We start from the raw sequence: 17,272 nt of genomic DNA on the forward strand, positions 1-17,272 counted from the left end.
ATGTCTGTTGAACCACTAAGCACTCTGCAAACGTTTGTTCTTATTGTTTTGAAAACAGTGAAGACTGAACAACATTGCTCTTTTTAAGTCTTTATTTTTCTTTTGTGCACAAAATTGTAACCCTGTCACCAGGACCCTCGTTGCAGAGCTGTGTTCTAATAGAAATGATCTCATTGAAAGCACCCATGAAACATTAAACATTTTCTTTTTGGTCTAGAGTCCAAGCTATGCCAACCTTATACAGAACTCCATAAAAGGGAGAATAACAGTGTTACAAGTCTCCTAGGTACTTAAAATGTCAGTACTACAAAACTCTAGCCATACATACAGAGACATTTATGGCAACTCAGTCTGTAAAAGAAAAAGATGAGGTAACCTAACATGGCTGTGAATGGAGTCTGCTTTAAGAATGAGGGCTGAGTCTTCTGTGGAATACAACGAAACTGATTTTCAAAGAGGAAGAGGTACAGCTGTATGTGCTAATGAGGACAGCGCACTAGGATGTGTGACTACATGGGTGAAATAACAAGGAGCACCCTAGTGTTCATGCAGCAAGGTGTTTGAGCCAAAGCACACCCACATAATCAGAAAGACTTCAGGAAGGAAATGGAAGAAACTGTTAACCTTGTTTGACTCTGGAGACGTGGTCGTGTGAGAAGCCTGGGGGTCAAAGAGATGCTTGACTTTCTTATTTCTTATTTTAATGTGCTCCGTGTTGTCCTATTTCTGTATCCTCTTCCAAAAGGCCTTGCACATCCTTTAATCCTCCCAGTCACCTCCCAAGGAGGCCAAGTTGGACAATTTCTTATTCACTGAGAAGTCAACAGACGCACAGTGGGTTGCTCGGGGTCACAGACCCATTTACTGTTCCTTCATGGACTTGTGGCCAGGCATTCGGAGCCTGAGTCGCACTGTCTCCACTGCATGCGCCACAGAGCTGACCTTCTGTTTGGGGTGGTGGGGGGGGGGGTGGGGGGAGGTCTGCAAAAGATCCAGGTGTCAATAGCCCCCTGGGCTCTGCTACATGTACATGTGGGTTTTATGAGGAGAGTGCAGGATACCCCTGTGGGTGAGCAGAGAGCTGATTAAAATGGGTCTGTTACTGGGAGGATTGGATTCACTAACCTCTGAAAAACTTCCCAAGTCTAAAACTTTAAGTGCTTCGTTCTTTTTGTTTAATATACCTCAAAATTATTTTTAGAAACTTAAGACCTTACTCTATTAACTAGTAGGATTTTTTATAACATTTTGTCATCAATCTTTATCATGCTTATTGTATCAATATATCAAAACTGATTGTGTGGTAAAACCAATCCCTGCCCCTTGGTTTCTATAGTAAGTTTAAGCACTAAGCTTTTTTTCTCTCTCCATAGGTGACTGTAGGTAAATCTCAGCCTAGTCGCCACCTGAGTGATTACACATTCAGAGGTTATTCAAGGTCTGCTGTGGTCCAGGAGCTAAGCCTTTCCCAATCATAGAGTTCGGTTACAGTGTCCCTCTTACTCAATGGGCCTAATTAGCATTAAATCTAACTCCTTCCAGTTTTTCCTATGTGCGTCATAGTTTCAGAGTTCCTGACATTTAACTCAGTTCCAGTATTTAAGAGTGTCCCTCCCCTGTTCCCCAAGAAGAATTTAACTCAAGGCTGAGAGGACCCAGAGAAGTTGAACTCAACACATAGAGACACACAGACACACACACACACACACACACACACACACACACAGAGTCTCCAGGTGGGATCTTCCCCTTCTTCCTGTGGCTTCACTTCCTCTTCATCTTACATTTAAGTGCTGTACCTAATATTTAAGGCAGTGGGAACTATAGGATGATTTCCCCCTAGCCTGCTGTCCCTTTAGTGAATGCCTTGGAAAAGGAATCATTTAGCTTTTAATTTTTCTTTACTTTAATTTTCTTTAATCCTTTAATTTTCTTTAATTTTACTTTAATTTTACTTTAATTTTTCTTACTTTTGAACTATTGTTATTTTGTCTCATTAAGGAAAATATTCTTAATTCTAGTCCTCTGTTTTACAATATAAAATGAAGGGGGGAAATAATATTGTCACTTATGGTTGTATTCAATATAAATACATTAAATAACAATTAAATAATTTTTAGTCCTTATGTTAAGCCACATGTAAGAAAACTCAGTAGAAAGATGATGACAAATTATAAAACAGACCCTAAGTTCTGTCTGACTGGTATTTCTGAATTTTAAAAACTATTTACTGAGCTTGGGATATAAAGATACATGAAATAGTTCTTGTTTTCGGGGAACTCAAAAATTGAGTGCACTTATAATCTGTGGCAGGAAGCGTATTAATAATCACAGTAATTTATGGAGCACTTGCATTATGTGTTGAACTGCCATAATAGATTTAAGATTTATAGAAGAAGGAAACTGAAGTTCAAAGAGGTCAGGTCTGCCAAAATTACGTGGCCAGTAAATGATAGAATCGAGATTGTTGTTGGTGTGAATGGTCATAGTAGGGCTTCCCGTTGCATCATGAGAATGCATCTTAGAAGTACACACCTGTATTTTATAAAGCATAAAAATACTTTAGAAATTTAAAATAATAATAACGTAAGTTCCAGCTTGTAGTTGTGAACTAACACAAGGCTAGGAATGAGCGTGCAAAAATGGGACTTGAATCATTTGAAAGCATTTCCACTGCTTGACTGACAACCGACAAGGAGACTGATCATCCCTATTCAGATTGATAACTGGATAGTCCTGGGAGCCTTGTGACACCTCAGGGCCAAGATTTTTATTGTTACCAAAGTAACATGCTTTTTAAAATCAAGCAGTAGCATAGAGTCTATCAACAGACTGAGATGAAAAGCAGCCACCGTGGCATCACCAGGAGACTGACATTTCTAACTGCTTTTCTCCATTATTACAAACACCAATATGTCTCAATTTATAATTTTAAACATTATCTCTCAACTTCCTGTTATAATAGATATACATTTAATATTTTGACCTTTATATGTCCAGTTCTCTCTCCATATTCATTCATTGGTTTTCATCTTATTAATAATCAGTGTTCACATTATCTGATGCTATAAATGTTTACTTCAGAGCCATGTCTTACCCATATTCCCTTTCTTACCCTCCCCCTGTTCCAGAGTTAATGGTTTATCTTTCCTGTTTGCTCACCCAGTTCGCTACATCCACGGCCTTCATTCCTTGTCAGTGCTCCAGTAGCTCTGTCATGCGCACCCATCTTTCCCCCCACCCCAGATGCCTCTCCTGTCAAATATTCTGTCAAGTCCCTGTTGTTCCCGGAGACCTGTCCTGCTGCTCTCTGCCCTCCCGGTCTAGCACCGACCGTCTGCATGGGCTGTCACGCCTTCCGCAAAGCTTCACTTTGCTTTGCTGCTCTGCTGAGCTGAGCCCATGCTGCAGACCCCATGTCTCCCTCCTAGTGTTCTCTTCCAGTAGCTTCGTAGGAAAAAGTGCCAGGGAAGTAAATTCTCTGAGTTCTTGCAGATCTAAAAATGCCTTTATTCTACTCTCACATGTGTTTTATACAATGGGTGGTATGGAAGTTTAATTTTTTTTAAATAATTTTGAAGGTATTGTTCTGCTACCTTTTTAAACTGAGTCTTCCTGTTGAGAAGTCGGGTGCCATTGTGATTGTATGTTTTGTAAATGATTTGTTTTTTTCCTTCTCTGTGGGGGTTCTCAGGTGGTTTTCTTTATCCCTAATGTTTAGAAATTTTGTGATTATATACTGTGATGTGGGTATTTCCTTGTGCTGAGTACTTGGTGTGCTCTTTTAAGAAGGAGAAACCTTTCTATTTTCTTTATATTATTTCATTGATAATCACCTCTTCTGTTTTTGTTGTTGTCATTGTTTTGTTATGTTTTCTTTTCTGTTCTGTTCTTACGTGGTGTGCTCTTTTTTTTCTCCTGGACCATATTCAATCAATTGTTGGACGGCCTGAAGCATCTTTGGTCAATAATATTTCATTTCCTACTTCCCATTTCTTGTTTTGTGTGTTGGGTTATTTTTGTTTTATTTTTCAGGGAGAACGCCTTAATTTTAACCTTCCAAGCTTTCTTTTTTGCTCTAGTTAAAAAAACGTTTTCGGATATTGTTTATATTTTTATTTCCAAAAGTTCTTCCTTGAATTTGAGCTTTTCCATGGCATCTCATGCTTGATTTATGCACGCATCATCTTCTGATATCTCTCTAAGGACATTAATTTAGAATTAGAATCATTTTTACATTTTCTTTTGTACTTTCATGTTCTCTGTTTCTCTGGGGTTCATGTCTTCCTTTTGTCAATTTTGCGCTGTTTTTTCATGCTGGAGGCTTTCTGTCAGTAACTGGGGATCCCTGGTTCTGAGAGAGACAGTACCATGGCTGTGGACATCTGAGTGGGCCAGAAGAGCTTGCTGACCAACACACTGCTTTCGGATGAAGCAGAAAGGGAGTGGACCACTTTCCAGGATGACATGCAAATGACAATATAGAGAGAGTTTTTTTCCTTTGAAGCGGCTTCGTTTCTCCAGGCACAATCCCTCAATATTACTTACTCTGCGTTTGATCATCAGGAATTCTTTTGCCTGGCAGTGAAGAGCAATAGGCAAGGGGACTTGATTGTTCTGTATTTTGAGTTTAAAAGAATCTTCCAGCTATTTTCTAACTCTTTCTCACCTCACTGTTTGCCATGCCTTGAGCTTCTCTTTGGATAAATGGGAGCGAATCTGCTTTTCACTCATCCTGATGTCTCTTCAAATGCATTTTAATCTGTACTTTCCTCTGACCCACTCATGAGTAACTACTTCTTAATCTGCTTGCATTTTTCTGGAATTCATTAACACTTCTCACCCACTCCACCCACTAATATCTTCTCCCATTTCTTTTTAGCTCTATGGACAAACTTCTTATTTTAAATCCTTTTGCTATCATTATAGTAGAATCTCAGGGAGAAGAGGAGATAGAACTGTGTAGATATAACCAGAAGTCATTGCTCTTCTTTTCATAGGTGTTTCTGATAGTGGCTGATACCTTTGTTTTATTTATTTATTTATTTATTTTTAGAATTTCAGAAGGGACACCTCATTGTTGGTAGATATTTAAGATACTGTTGAGAGAGAGCTTTGAAAAGTTCTGTATTAACTTCTTTAGTATTTGTTAAGGAAATCAGCAAAGATCCTACCTGGTCTAAGCCCCATTTAAACCTTAACATGGCAAAAGAAGTTTCCCCTGGATAGGGCAGCAGAAAACTGCTCAGGACTACAGTGAGCCTGTTCTAAGTCTGATCCGTCTCATCTATAGTGTCTGCTGATGACATTCATCAGGGTAGGAGTTCTGAGACATGGAGCCAGTGGGCTGCCTACAACCAACAGTTGCACAAAGACTGCCCAGGAGCCATCATAAGAAACTTAAGGTCTTGCAGAGGTTATGTGTAGAATCTCAGTGGATCTGCCTTTATAATTTTGGGGAGTTTTTTAATCCAATGAGAAATCTTTTCCTTGTCCTTTTATTTTGAAACGGAATCATATATTTTTCTCCATATCAAAGAGACCCACTTTTTTTAACCTGACATAGGCATTCCATAGAACCCCCGAAGTTGTAATGTTGTGAAAATAAGGGTGGTTATGGCTAGAGTAGAAGAATAAGACATAACTTTGATGTCTTGGCTGAGACTTTAGTATGACACTGGGGAAGGGCAGGCAGCAGGGGAAGAGAACATTGTGAATGTATTATTTTTAGTAAAGTATTTCCATATGTACCTGACTTATGTTCATCCTAACAAAACAAACTTTCCCCATGGAATTAGTCCTGGGCTCCAGAAGTGTGAAACTCAAGTTATTGTACTGATGTCCCAACATCGATAGTGTTGAAGGCAGCCTGTGTACGTCGTGAATGCTAGGTAAAGAGTAACCATTTACTATTAAGTGGAATTTAAACCAAGAAAGAGTTGATGCTTATTTTACATCATTTTTAAATTTAAAGTTGGAAAAAAAGAAGACTTATCAGATAAGCTAACAATGGAAAAGAAAGAAAAAGTATGTCAACTTCCAAGACTCAGTTTCTTAAATGGTAGTAGCATCAAGAGCTGGCTAAGATGAATACCACCTCTGAAATAAAGATCATTTCGGACTGACAACTCACTTTATCCCTCAGCTAGCCTCCTGGACCTCCCAGTCTTTAGAGGAAAGAGAAAAATAAGCTGATGATTATGCATTAAGGAGTGATATATACGTAGGCAGAGAGGCAGGTTGAAGGAGGATCACGTATATAGTGGAGCACGAGCTTTCCAGTCAACCGAGAGCTGGGCTTGAATCCTGGCTCTGTGATATATTACATTTATAATCCTGAACAAATCTTGAGAAACCAGTACTCAACATATATTAAAGAAAAACGGATAAGGTAGTCCACCAGCCCTTCTAAGAGCTCATAGAAGAGACTGACTAATAAATCATTAAGAACAAAGGCTGATGAATGTTATGGCAGAAGAATGTACAGGGTGCTATGGGACAGAGAATGGACATCCAAATCAAATGATAGGTCAGGGAAGGCTTAATGAATGTGTGAGCTTTGACAGACCAGGAGCATGTAGGGACTGGGATCCAGGCAGAAGCCAGATCATAGACAGTCCTGTGCACATGTTCAAGGCTAGTACTGCCTCTTGTAGACATGGAGAGCCAAGGAAAGTTCTTAAATAGGGAGTCGGGTTTTCAAATCAGGATTTTAGATAGAGAATTGAGTTGCAACATGGGGGTCGGATAGGAGTAGCTAGGACTTGCAGAGAGGAGACCGGTGAGTAAACAAGCACTCCAAGTGAGAAAGGTCATAATGAATATACACCATTCCAGGTAAAAATGATGAGGCTACAGAACCAACCAATTTGTTCTGGTTTGGTTAGGGCTGTTCTAGCGTTTAAAAATTCTGAAAGTCTTATGTCCCAGAAAACGCTTTAGTCCTCGGTCAAGCAGGATGGTTGATCAGCCCTCCTGAAGCTCTGAAGGTAGAAATGAATGAGATTTTAAGTGATACTCAGGAGGCAAAGTCTGTGAGACTCATAAATAGTCGGGTGTGGCAAGGGTGGTGACAGAGCAGGAGAAGTTGAAAACACTAATAATGTTTCTAACTTGGTTGCTGGGGGAGCTAGTTGTACCATCATCCAAGAGAGATTGATTCACTGCATGTGAATTCTTTCAGATCCTGGACTTTTATGTCTACTTTATAGTCCTAGCCAATCATGTGTTTTTTGTATGTGTATTAAGCATGGCAATTTCTTCTCTCAATTCTGCAATTTTTATTGTTTTGCAATTTGGGTCTGAAAAATAGATCAATATAAAGCAATCTTTTAGTGGCTTAATCTTTTGTCGATACAGTAAAATAAAAATATGTAGCAATACACAGGCCATGTGTGGCAGAATAGAGATAATCTATTTATCTAAAAAAGAGATCATGGGGTTTGTTATCTTTTAGTTTGTTCTTAGTAAGAAGGGACTGAATTTGATGGTCAATCTCCTAGAAATGGTGCCTTGTTTTTGACACAAATGCCTCGTGACCCCTGGTGGCTCGCTGGATTTGCTTCTCTAAACATGTCAAAAATAAGTAAATAAATTTCAGGTTACCATTCTTCTTAAATAAATTTTAAATGATACCATTCAGAAAAAAAGCCAGGAGAAGAAATAAATGTAGCTAGTCAGCTCGTTTTTAAATTTTTCAACTGGAAATTTGATGTTTATGTGGTTTTTCTTAGTCTTTGGATGATGGATAACATTCTTTGATTCTTTTCCAAACCAGCTTGATTGTGCAGGCCACAGATAAAGGGATGCCCAGGCTTTCTGGTACCAGCGTGGTCAAGATACAGGTGACTGATGTAAATGACAATGCCCCAGCTTTCCTTCCCCTTGAAGCAGTGGAAATTGCAGAAAGTAAGTGTGGCAATTTGGAATAGGGGTTTTGATGAACTTGTGTGGTATTATCTGCCATATTTTCAGCCAGGTGCTGTATTAAATATGAGTACTAATGCTCAACAACATGCAACACAGATAGCTTTCATCTTCATTTTACAGAATAGAGCCTGGATAGTCAAAAGCTAATTAATCAAATGTCCAAGAAGTTCAATGTTAAAGCTGGGATTTGCATTCAGATCAGCAGGAGGGCGGTTCCCCATGCTCACACCACCACTTCACATAGGTTCTGCTTTGTGTTCCGACATTTCATAAGAATGAAACTTACTGTATGAAGAAGCATATTTGGTTGACTGATAATCATCCTAAAGCTTCTCTGAGAAGAAGTGATCTTAGACTGTGAGCTTTGTCAGTCTTTGCCGAATACTAATAACAAGTAATAAGTGAAGGGAAATGGATATGCATCATGCAAAGTCATCCTTTTCCCCTAGTGTAAACTAAACTTCATTATCTACAGACAAAAGTTACCACATTAGTGGTAAAGGCTGCAAGTACCAAATTTTATGTGATATGCTGATTAATCTTAATTGTTTGGGCCTCTGGATTACCAGATGACTCCATGGATGTGAATCCCAAAGTTGCTTGTGCTCAATGGCCCCAGTGGTAAAACCCACCCAACTCTTTATAGATACAGTTGCAAATAATATGGTCCCTCACTTGCCTCTCTCCTTTCACTCTTTTAAAGAAATTATTTATGTATTTATTTATTTATTTTTAGAGAAAGGGGAAGAGAGGGAGAAAAACAGCAATATGTGGTTGCCTCTTGCACACCCCCTACTGGAGACCTGGCCTACAACCCGGGTACCTGCCCTGACTGGGAATTGAACCCATGACCCTTTGGTTTGCAGGCTGGCACTCAGTCTGCTGAGCCACACCAGCCAGGGCTCCTTTCCCTCTTAATACCAAACTTATTCCTAACATGTTCTTATCATTATATGTCCCTTTTCTAAACAAATTATAACCATCACCATTCACAGAGGGATGTATTTCAGAAATTTTTATATATAGGGATATCTACACATAGCCTAAATATGCTGAAATATTCTATTAATTAAAAAAAAGTCTTCAGTTTTGCTTGCTACCAGTTTTGCTTGATATATTTTCATGTGCTTTTACTGAAGGCACTAAAGTACATGCATTAACATCAAAATGCAATGGTGCCCAGCACAAATATATCATAAGAACAAACAACATAAACTGAAACATATTGATTGGGGCAAGGTGTGGTTGGCACACATCAAGAACGTTCAAGCTTGAAATGTGAAATTATGAGTCTTATGTACCATGGAATTATTCTCAATACCTTGGCATCTTCTTTCTACCTGTCCCACACCTGTAAGCTTACAAAGTCCTTTCCATGGCAGATCAGGCTACAGAACACATACAGTGTGGAAGGCATTTAGCGTGTCCTCTGTTTTGTGATTCGGGGGCTTATAATATTAAAATGTTGTTTTCATAACTGGCACAATGTATATTTTTTCTATAGCATTGATAACTTTGAGAGTCATATTTTAAGGGAAGGAAGCAATGTGTGTGTGTCAATCCAAAAGAAATCATTTTGCAAGATAAGTACAAGGCACCAAGTATTATATCTTTCTAACTTCAGTATCCAAGCACGTTCATTTCAATCTTCCCTACTTTTCAAAATCGTTTGTTTGTATTAATGTTTTGAGTAGTAGCCTTCTCACCACTCATATCCCCTATGAATATATGATTTAGATACAGAAAATATAGAGCACAAATAAGTGGTTTAGAATGTTTCTTGGTCCTGGAATTGCATTGTAAATATACGGTGAAAAATGTAATATAAAAATTGAATATACCCTACCTCCTCAATTCCCTACTCAGTGGTAAACTTTCACTTTTATTGGGCTTATAAATTCTTCAAAGTTTTTGTTTGGTTTATAATGAGCTTTGAGTGAGAAATGATGCCAAGAAACAGCAAATCATGTTGGACTTAAATTTTTTTTTAAATGCTTGGATTGAACTATTAAAGAAAAGTATTTCAAAGGATGAATTTTAATGGAGACTGACATTGGTCATGATTATTTCAGATTCTTTGCCTGGTGTAATTGTGACTCGGATATCAGTTCACGATGTGGATCTGAATTCAGCGTTCATCTTCAGTTTCGCGAAAGAAAGTAATCCTGGGACCAAGTTTGCTATTGATCAGAACACTGGAGTAGTGGTGCTGGTGAAAACACTGGATTTTGAAGAAGCTACTGAATATGAGCTGCTTATCCAAATTTCTGATTCAGTGCACCACACAGAGGGAGTGCTCGTCGTCCGTGTGTTGGACGTCAACGATAATCCACCAGTATTTTCTCAGGATTCCTACCAGGTAAACAGCTCAAAGAGATGCTGAGGCACGGCCCAAGCGAGAAAGCCTACCATTGTGGGCAGACTAATTTAGACACATGGCGGTCACTGTGTGGAGTGCGTACGTTGATGCTGAGGGCTTTACATCTAATATCATGGAGAATAGAAGTACACGTGACATCGAACATAGCATTCTATGCAGTTTCTTAAGTATGGATCATATGCCATCATGGAAACTATGTCATCGTTCTTCCAGTTTTCAGGGATGGGAGTCCAGTTGTTCATAGCAATTGGAACTTGCTTCTTATTTTCAAAGTCACAGATGAGACAATAAGGTGTCTGGATTATCAGATTTGGAAAATGTTTCCTTTCCTAGGCATATTTTTAGAATATTTTGGAATATTGATTAATATTTTGAAGAAACAAAGTGTGAACAAGAGTATATAACATGGAAACTTTAGTTTTTATGTTGATAGAAGTAAAAACAATGCTAACATTCAACTTAGTACTTGGAAATGGGCTGTAGGACTCTTGAATGTAACTCAAGCAAAGTTTCTGTGTAAACACAGAAGGGAGAGTAACGTAAGGAATGATCTTCTATGAAGGCTTGCTAAATTACAGAATGTAAATAAGTAATAATGTATATTGGTGAATGTATTAACTATCTGCTACCACACAGAAATAATTTAGAGGAAGTTTTTTGTAATAAAAATTGAAGCAATTAATTATATTTTTTCTGAAATCTTGGACCACTATATAATCTTAATATGTCAGCTCTCTATATGAACATGCCTAATAAAGACAAGTTCACTGTGTATTTTTCATAAGCAAAATAAATAAAATGGTCTCATGTTTTGTGCCCACCCATGAAAATACCGATAGCCTTTAAGCACAAAGTCCACTTCTCTCTCTCTGTCCTGCAGGTCACCATTCCAGAATCGGTGGCTGCCGGGGGCTCTGTGCTAACAGTAGCAGCCACTGACTTAGAAAGCAACGAGTACATTTCTTACAGAATTCTTTCATCTTCTAAGGAATTCTCAATTGATCCTATGAATGGTGAGTTATTTATGGGGGTTTCAGTGTTTGTAGGTTTGAGTTATAGGATGGAAACCTGAAATAATCCTTTTCAAAAGATCATTTATTATATGCTCCTCAAATACCCCTACCCCTGGTATTACAGATGCCGCCATGTTATTTCTCCTTGTGTCAAACGCTGTGATACCAAGTCCCAGTGCTGTTTCTCTTCTCTGGCATCTCTGTGGCTGGAAAGCAACAGGAACTGATTAAATGCTGGCAATGGCTCAGAAGCTCAGAGACCCCATAGAGTGAACAGTCACTCCATCAGTCCAAACAAGCACAGTTCAGGTGGTCATCCCAGGCCTCAAACGGAGCAAATAAAGTTGAAAGTTGAGCGCATTAATTTAGTTTGGAGGACTTCTTGTTACTGGAGTTTGGAAGCTTCTACTGAAGCCCAGTACAAAAAGTTCAGTAATAGCATCATACATTCAATAAGGACCAAAACAAAAAGAAGAAAATTATTTGGGCATCTTTACTAAGTAAAACACATTGCGGTGTTCTGGTTTATTTGATGCCTTCCAAAGCTCTTTGTGTTTTCATTAGAGCAAGACATTTGTGGCTGTGAAATGCATTCAGGCAAGTGATTTCAGATTAGAGCAGTTCAGCACTATGCAGAGAAAGCTGAACAGTGAGTAGACATTAAAGCTAAATCTGATGAAGACGAACAATTAACAAAGCACTGTTGCTAACAGGGCACACCACAGTCAAGAGCGACTCGGACACAACACAGTGTGTAGTCCTCGCCTACGCCCACTGCTGCATCACTTCCCAAGTGAGGGCTGATTTTTCAATGACCCTAGGGATGGTGGATATTGACTAGACTTACGTGTCAATTATATCTCCATTTTTAAAAATTTAACCTAAGGACTATTTGAAAGGAGAATTCAGTCACAAACCACCAGCACAGAATCACCCGTGGAATGGACTGTAGGGAGAAGTAGATGCTGTTGTCACACGTGTGGATGCATGGCTGCTGTGTGGATGTAAACGTGTTAGCAGTTTGGCCTACCTTCTCCTCCCTCCCTCTCTCCTTCTCTCTCTCTCTCATACACACACCCCTTACTATTTATTTACTTATTTTTACTTTAACATAGAAATAGATTTAATATCTATAGTTGTCCCCAGAGGATGTCAACTGCTTCCCTGGCCACAGCAGATCACAGTGTGGACAGTGGGAGGTGGTCCCTTTGCTGGACATGTGCTGGTGACAGACTGTGCAGTGAGGTATCAGTTAGGTCATCTTTGAAACATTAGCTGGTATCAGCTTGGTGTTGTACATGGTGGGACTCCACCTGAAATGTGGCATGTAAGTGACAGCATTTTGTATTCTTCCTCAGTGACCACACTTAAGAAACATATTTCTCTTAGAAAAATGTTGTTACATATAGAGCTGTGAAAATATATATGTCTATATTTAAAACAAGATTAAATATTACTGTATTAAATATATTTCATCAGCAAGGGGAAATCCATATGCTGAATTAACCAAGAACTTTAAGAATGACATCTCTATACTTAAGCAATAGTCATAACTCTGCATTATCATGTTTACAACTTTAATTTTGTTATAATTGTGTCAACCAGTGTTTCCAGAATAAATGTAGGAATGCTGGAATGTCTCTATACATGTGTCTATGGGTAGTAGAATGGGATATATATTTTTCAAATAAGAATACATTTTCTTTAAAAAATAGCAATGGAGCAACTTACTATACAAAAAAAATTAAGAGAAATTATAGCAAAATCATCTGCAAGCATCACACATATTTAATAGAGTGAATATCATGAATATTATGTTTGGCTTTTTTTAAGCTTTTATTTTTTTAAGATTTTATTTATTTTCAGAGAGAGGGGGAGGGAGGAAGAAAGAGAGGGAGAGAAACATGGATGTGTGGTTGCCTCTTGCACACCCAAAACTGGGGACTTGGCCCCACAACCCAGGCACATGGCCTGAATGGGAATTGAACCGGAGACCTTTTGGTTCTCAGGCCAGCACTCAATCCACTGAACCACATCAGCCAGGGCTTCTGTGTGACTCTTAAGAGTTACAAAAGTATAAATTTTAATTTTCTATTTGGAGTTAATCTTGGTTGTAACAAGTAATAAATAAACAAATAAGTAAATAATTGGTAAATATTTGATAAATATCTGCTAACTAAATGGATTATGAAAATGTAATTTCACAACTTTGAGATGCTACATCTTGTTTTGCAGGCACGATATTTACTAACAATCCTATATTACTTCTGGATAAACAGTCAACAGTTCAATTTCTTGTTGAAGCCAGTGATGGTGGAATTCCTGGCCTGAGCGCTCTTACCTTAGTGGAGATAGAAATACAAGATATGAACAATTATGCCCCTGAATTTGCAGTAGAATATTACAATCTTAGCTTGAGTGAAGATGCTCAAATTGGAGGCACGCTCGTCACCTTTTCAACCACTGACCATGACTGGACCCCTGAAAACACACGTGTTGAATATTCCATCATCGGTGGTAATTCACAGAACAATTTCCACATGGAAACTAGTCTCATTCACTCAGAATATGCTGAGAAGCAAGTTGGTTATCTGGTGCTACTTCACAGGCTGGACAGAGAAGCAGCTGCCAGTCATCAGCTGGTCATTCTGGCATCTGACCACGGCTGCCCTCCGCTGAGTTCCACAGCCATCGTGTCCATAGAAGTGCTTGATGTCAACGACAATCCACCTGAATTCAGCAGTCTGAAATATCACGCCCACGTCAAGGAAAGTACCCCTCTAGGGAGTCACATCACTGTGGTCTCTGCCAGCGACCGTGATGTGGGTTTACATGCAGAAATCATCTACCACATAATTTCTGGAAATGAGAAAGGACATTTTCGCTTAGAAGAAAGAACTGGCATTCTTTATTTGACTAAACCTTTGGATTATGAAGAAACGATAAAATTCACTTTAACTATCCAAGCTTCAGATGAAGAAAAGAAACACTTTTCTTTTGCAGTTGTGTTTGTTGGTGTCCTAGATGACAATGACCATGAACCTCATTTCATGTTCCCAAGCGTGAACTGTGTTGTTCCTGAAAATCTGCCTGTCTTCTCTACCGTATGTTCTATAAATGCTTTGGATTTTGACGCAGGTCCTTATGGAGAATTGACCTATTCTATTTTGTCTCCCTGTTCTCTCACACATGGGGTGTCTCATGACCACGATCCCTTCCTCATTGACCCTCTAACAGGGGACATTCATGCTAAACAGACCCTTGACTATGAAAATGACAATAAATACTGTCTTACAGTTCAGGCAAAAGACAGAGGTGATTCAGCAGCCTCTTTAGTGGTTTGGGTGGATATTGAAGGGATAGATGAATTTGAACCCATTTTCACTCAAGATCAATACTTTTTCAACCTCCCAGAAAACAACGTAAGACAGTTGATTGGCAGAGTAGAGGCATCAGATGCAGACGCCGGTATCGATGGTGTCATTCTTTACTCCCTTGAAGCTCCATCTCTCTTCTTTTCCATAAATAGGAGTAATGGAAATATTTATTTGACCAGAGCCCTTCCCCTAATTAGAAGTCATATCAGCAAAGAAGACACCATTGAAATGAAAATAATCGCTCATAGCCCCAAACAGGACTCCAAGTTTGCCTCTTGTACTGTTTTTGTGAATGTGTCTTTTTCTTCAGAAGGAATGCACTTGGCCTTGTCAGCTAGCAGCTTCTCCATCAGCCTCACAGTCTCCTTTTTAGTGTTCCTGTTACTCATCTTCACGCTAGTTGTCCTGATTTTAAGACACAAACAAAAAGACACAATCAATAATTATGAAGACAAGAAGGCGTCATCATCCTTAGATATTAGTATAAGACTGAGCAGGGACGCCAGCCTGCTCAAGCCCTTCCAGACAATGAATGACGGCAGTAAGGAGGCGGTGCCGGCGGACTCCATGCCAGAATGGTTGAGTTTAATAAGTATCATGGAAAAGGACGCTGTAAATCTGTACAGGCACTCAAACTCCAGTGGCCACTGTTCTGTGGAAGGAGAGAGTGCAGAAGATAAGGAGATCCAGAGGATAAATGAGCACCCTTACAGAAAGGACTCTGGCTCAGCTCTGAGTGACCGGGAGTCCAGGGTACCGGACTCGGGAATCCCGAGGGACTCAGACCAGCTCTCCTGCTTGTCTGGGGAAACCGACGTGGTGGTCACTGTCGAAACAGCAGAAACCAGACACACACTTGAGGAAGGCGATGGAGGAGAAGGCTGTGGCCCAGCCTATGTTCAAAATAATGTGTTACCCCAGACACTGAAGAAAAGAGAGGTAAGAGTGGGCATCCTGGCTGAGGTCAGGAAAGAGCCTGTCTTTATTTCGGGTGATCCAGAAACAAGATGTACAGCCCTTTCAACACAGAGAACCTCTGGTCATGATGTGAGAGGCACCTATCACTGGGATTATCTCCTCAGTTGGGAACCCAAGTTCCAACCACTCGCCTCTGTATTTAATGATATCGCAAAACTAAAGGATGAACATTTACATAAACCTGGAATTCCCAAAGAGAAGAAATCATTCGTTTTTCCACCCCCTTTGATAACAGCAGTTGCCCAACCTGGAATCAAAGCAGTCCCACCAAGAATGCCAGCCATAACCCCAGAGCAGGTCCTGCAGAAATACCTGCACTCCCCACTTCTCCATCACCCCAATTCTCTGCCAGGAGCCATGGCTCCCAGTTTTTCTCCGTCTCTCTCCCTGTTGACGACACAGACTCCTGCCGTGACTCCACTGTTGTCCTATGGAGAATCGTTAGGAACCCATCTAAGTGATGCATGCCGTGAACTTAAAGCAGAAGATGAAGTCCAAATATAAAACCATTGTGATGTCAAGCACCTGTTCACCACTGGTCACGAATTATTCAACAGAACATTCTTAAGCAAGCTCCTCTCGTCAAGACTGAGTTAATTTTATCTACAAGTGAGTGATATGATTTAGTCAGGGTTTTTAGAACCTCCTCATTTAACTTTCTCAGATGCCAGCCTTAATGAGACGTTACCCCCTCTTTTAACCATTATGGTTTGCTCTCAGGACTCATTTGTATATGTTAAGTAGTGTATATTCTGTCATACCTGGTTTCCTGTGTGATTAGATTTCCAAAAAACACAGTGACTGCCAACGTGTTTATGTGAAAATAAATGGAAATAAAGTACAGGTGAAGTCCACTCAGTCACATTACCGCTGATTGCACTGCTATGTCTAAAACAAACTAGTGAAGACGGAATAAGGAATGAGTGTAGAACAGAAAGTAACAGACGAGAAATTTGGAAGGCTAGTCTTACATTTTAAAGTAAAGCAATTTTCTGTATATCTGACATGTTTGGAGATGTGGTTCTTTACTTTCACCATTGACCATGCTTGTGGGGTTTGGCCATAATTTGAATTTTAATGTAATGTGTTTGGGAAATTTAATGAGAGATTAAGAATGAAATTTGTCCTAACTCTGTGCCAAAAAAAGTATTCTCAATTAAATGAAGCAGAAATGTCTGTTTTTGACAGAGGGCCAGGGTTGGTAAAAGCAATAAGTGTGTGGTTGGCTGTCACCTAAGACAGGTTTCCTTGATCATCTTTAGAAACAGAATAATGATTTTTCTTCTTTCAATATTCTGTCTTATAACATTGTACGGGTACAGACAGTAATGTTTGAAGTGATTTGTAGATTTTTTTCATTTTCTTTTCTTCTAGATATAGTAACTTTTGGTGAGAAATAATTTATCCACTCAAGGTCAGTTCTAAATGTTTGTGTAGATAAAATTGTGTTATTAGCTAATAATAATTTTATAGAGTAATTTAGCAATATATTTTTAAATGAAGTTTTTTATATAAATATTTCTACTATAAAAGTTGAAAATGGATGTCAGAAGTCTTTCTTCCATTTGTTCCTGTTCAGCTTTAACTGATGTTAG

The 17,272-nt window shown here is 39.1% G+C and overlaps 1 protein-coding gene across 1 annotated transcript in view; it reads left to right on the top strand.

Moving 5' to 3' along the window:
* DCHS2 (dachsous cadherin-related 2) overlaps window positions 1-16,960 on the top strand; it is a 183,063-nt gene extending 166,103 nt beyond the window's left edge. Inside the window, exons 17-20 of the mRNA XM_045831515.1 lie at window positions 7,778-7,908; window positions 10,002-10,288; window positions 11,190-11,322; window positions 13,558-16,960. Coding sequence (XP_045687471.1) covers window positions 7,778-7,908; window positions 10,002-10,288; window positions 11,190-11,322; window positions 13,558-16,181 — 3,175 coding nt within the window. The 3' untranslated portion in view covers window positions 16,182-16,960. The remainder of the gene's footprint in view (window positions 1-7,777; window positions 7,909-10,001; window positions 10,289-11,189; window positions 11,323-13,557) is intronic.
* The last annotated feature ends 312 nt before the right edge of the window (window positions 16,961-17,272 follow it).

This window comes from Phyllostomus hastatus, unplaced genomic scaffold (genome assembly GCF_019186645.2).
Source record: "Phyllostomus hastatus isolate PE091 unplaced genomic scaffold, TTU_PhHast_1.1 phas_contig_159, whole genome shotgun sequence".
NCBI classification, from domain to species: Eukaryota; Metazoa; Chordata; class Mammalia; order Chiroptera; family Phyllostomidae; genus Phyllostomus; species Phyllostomus hastatus.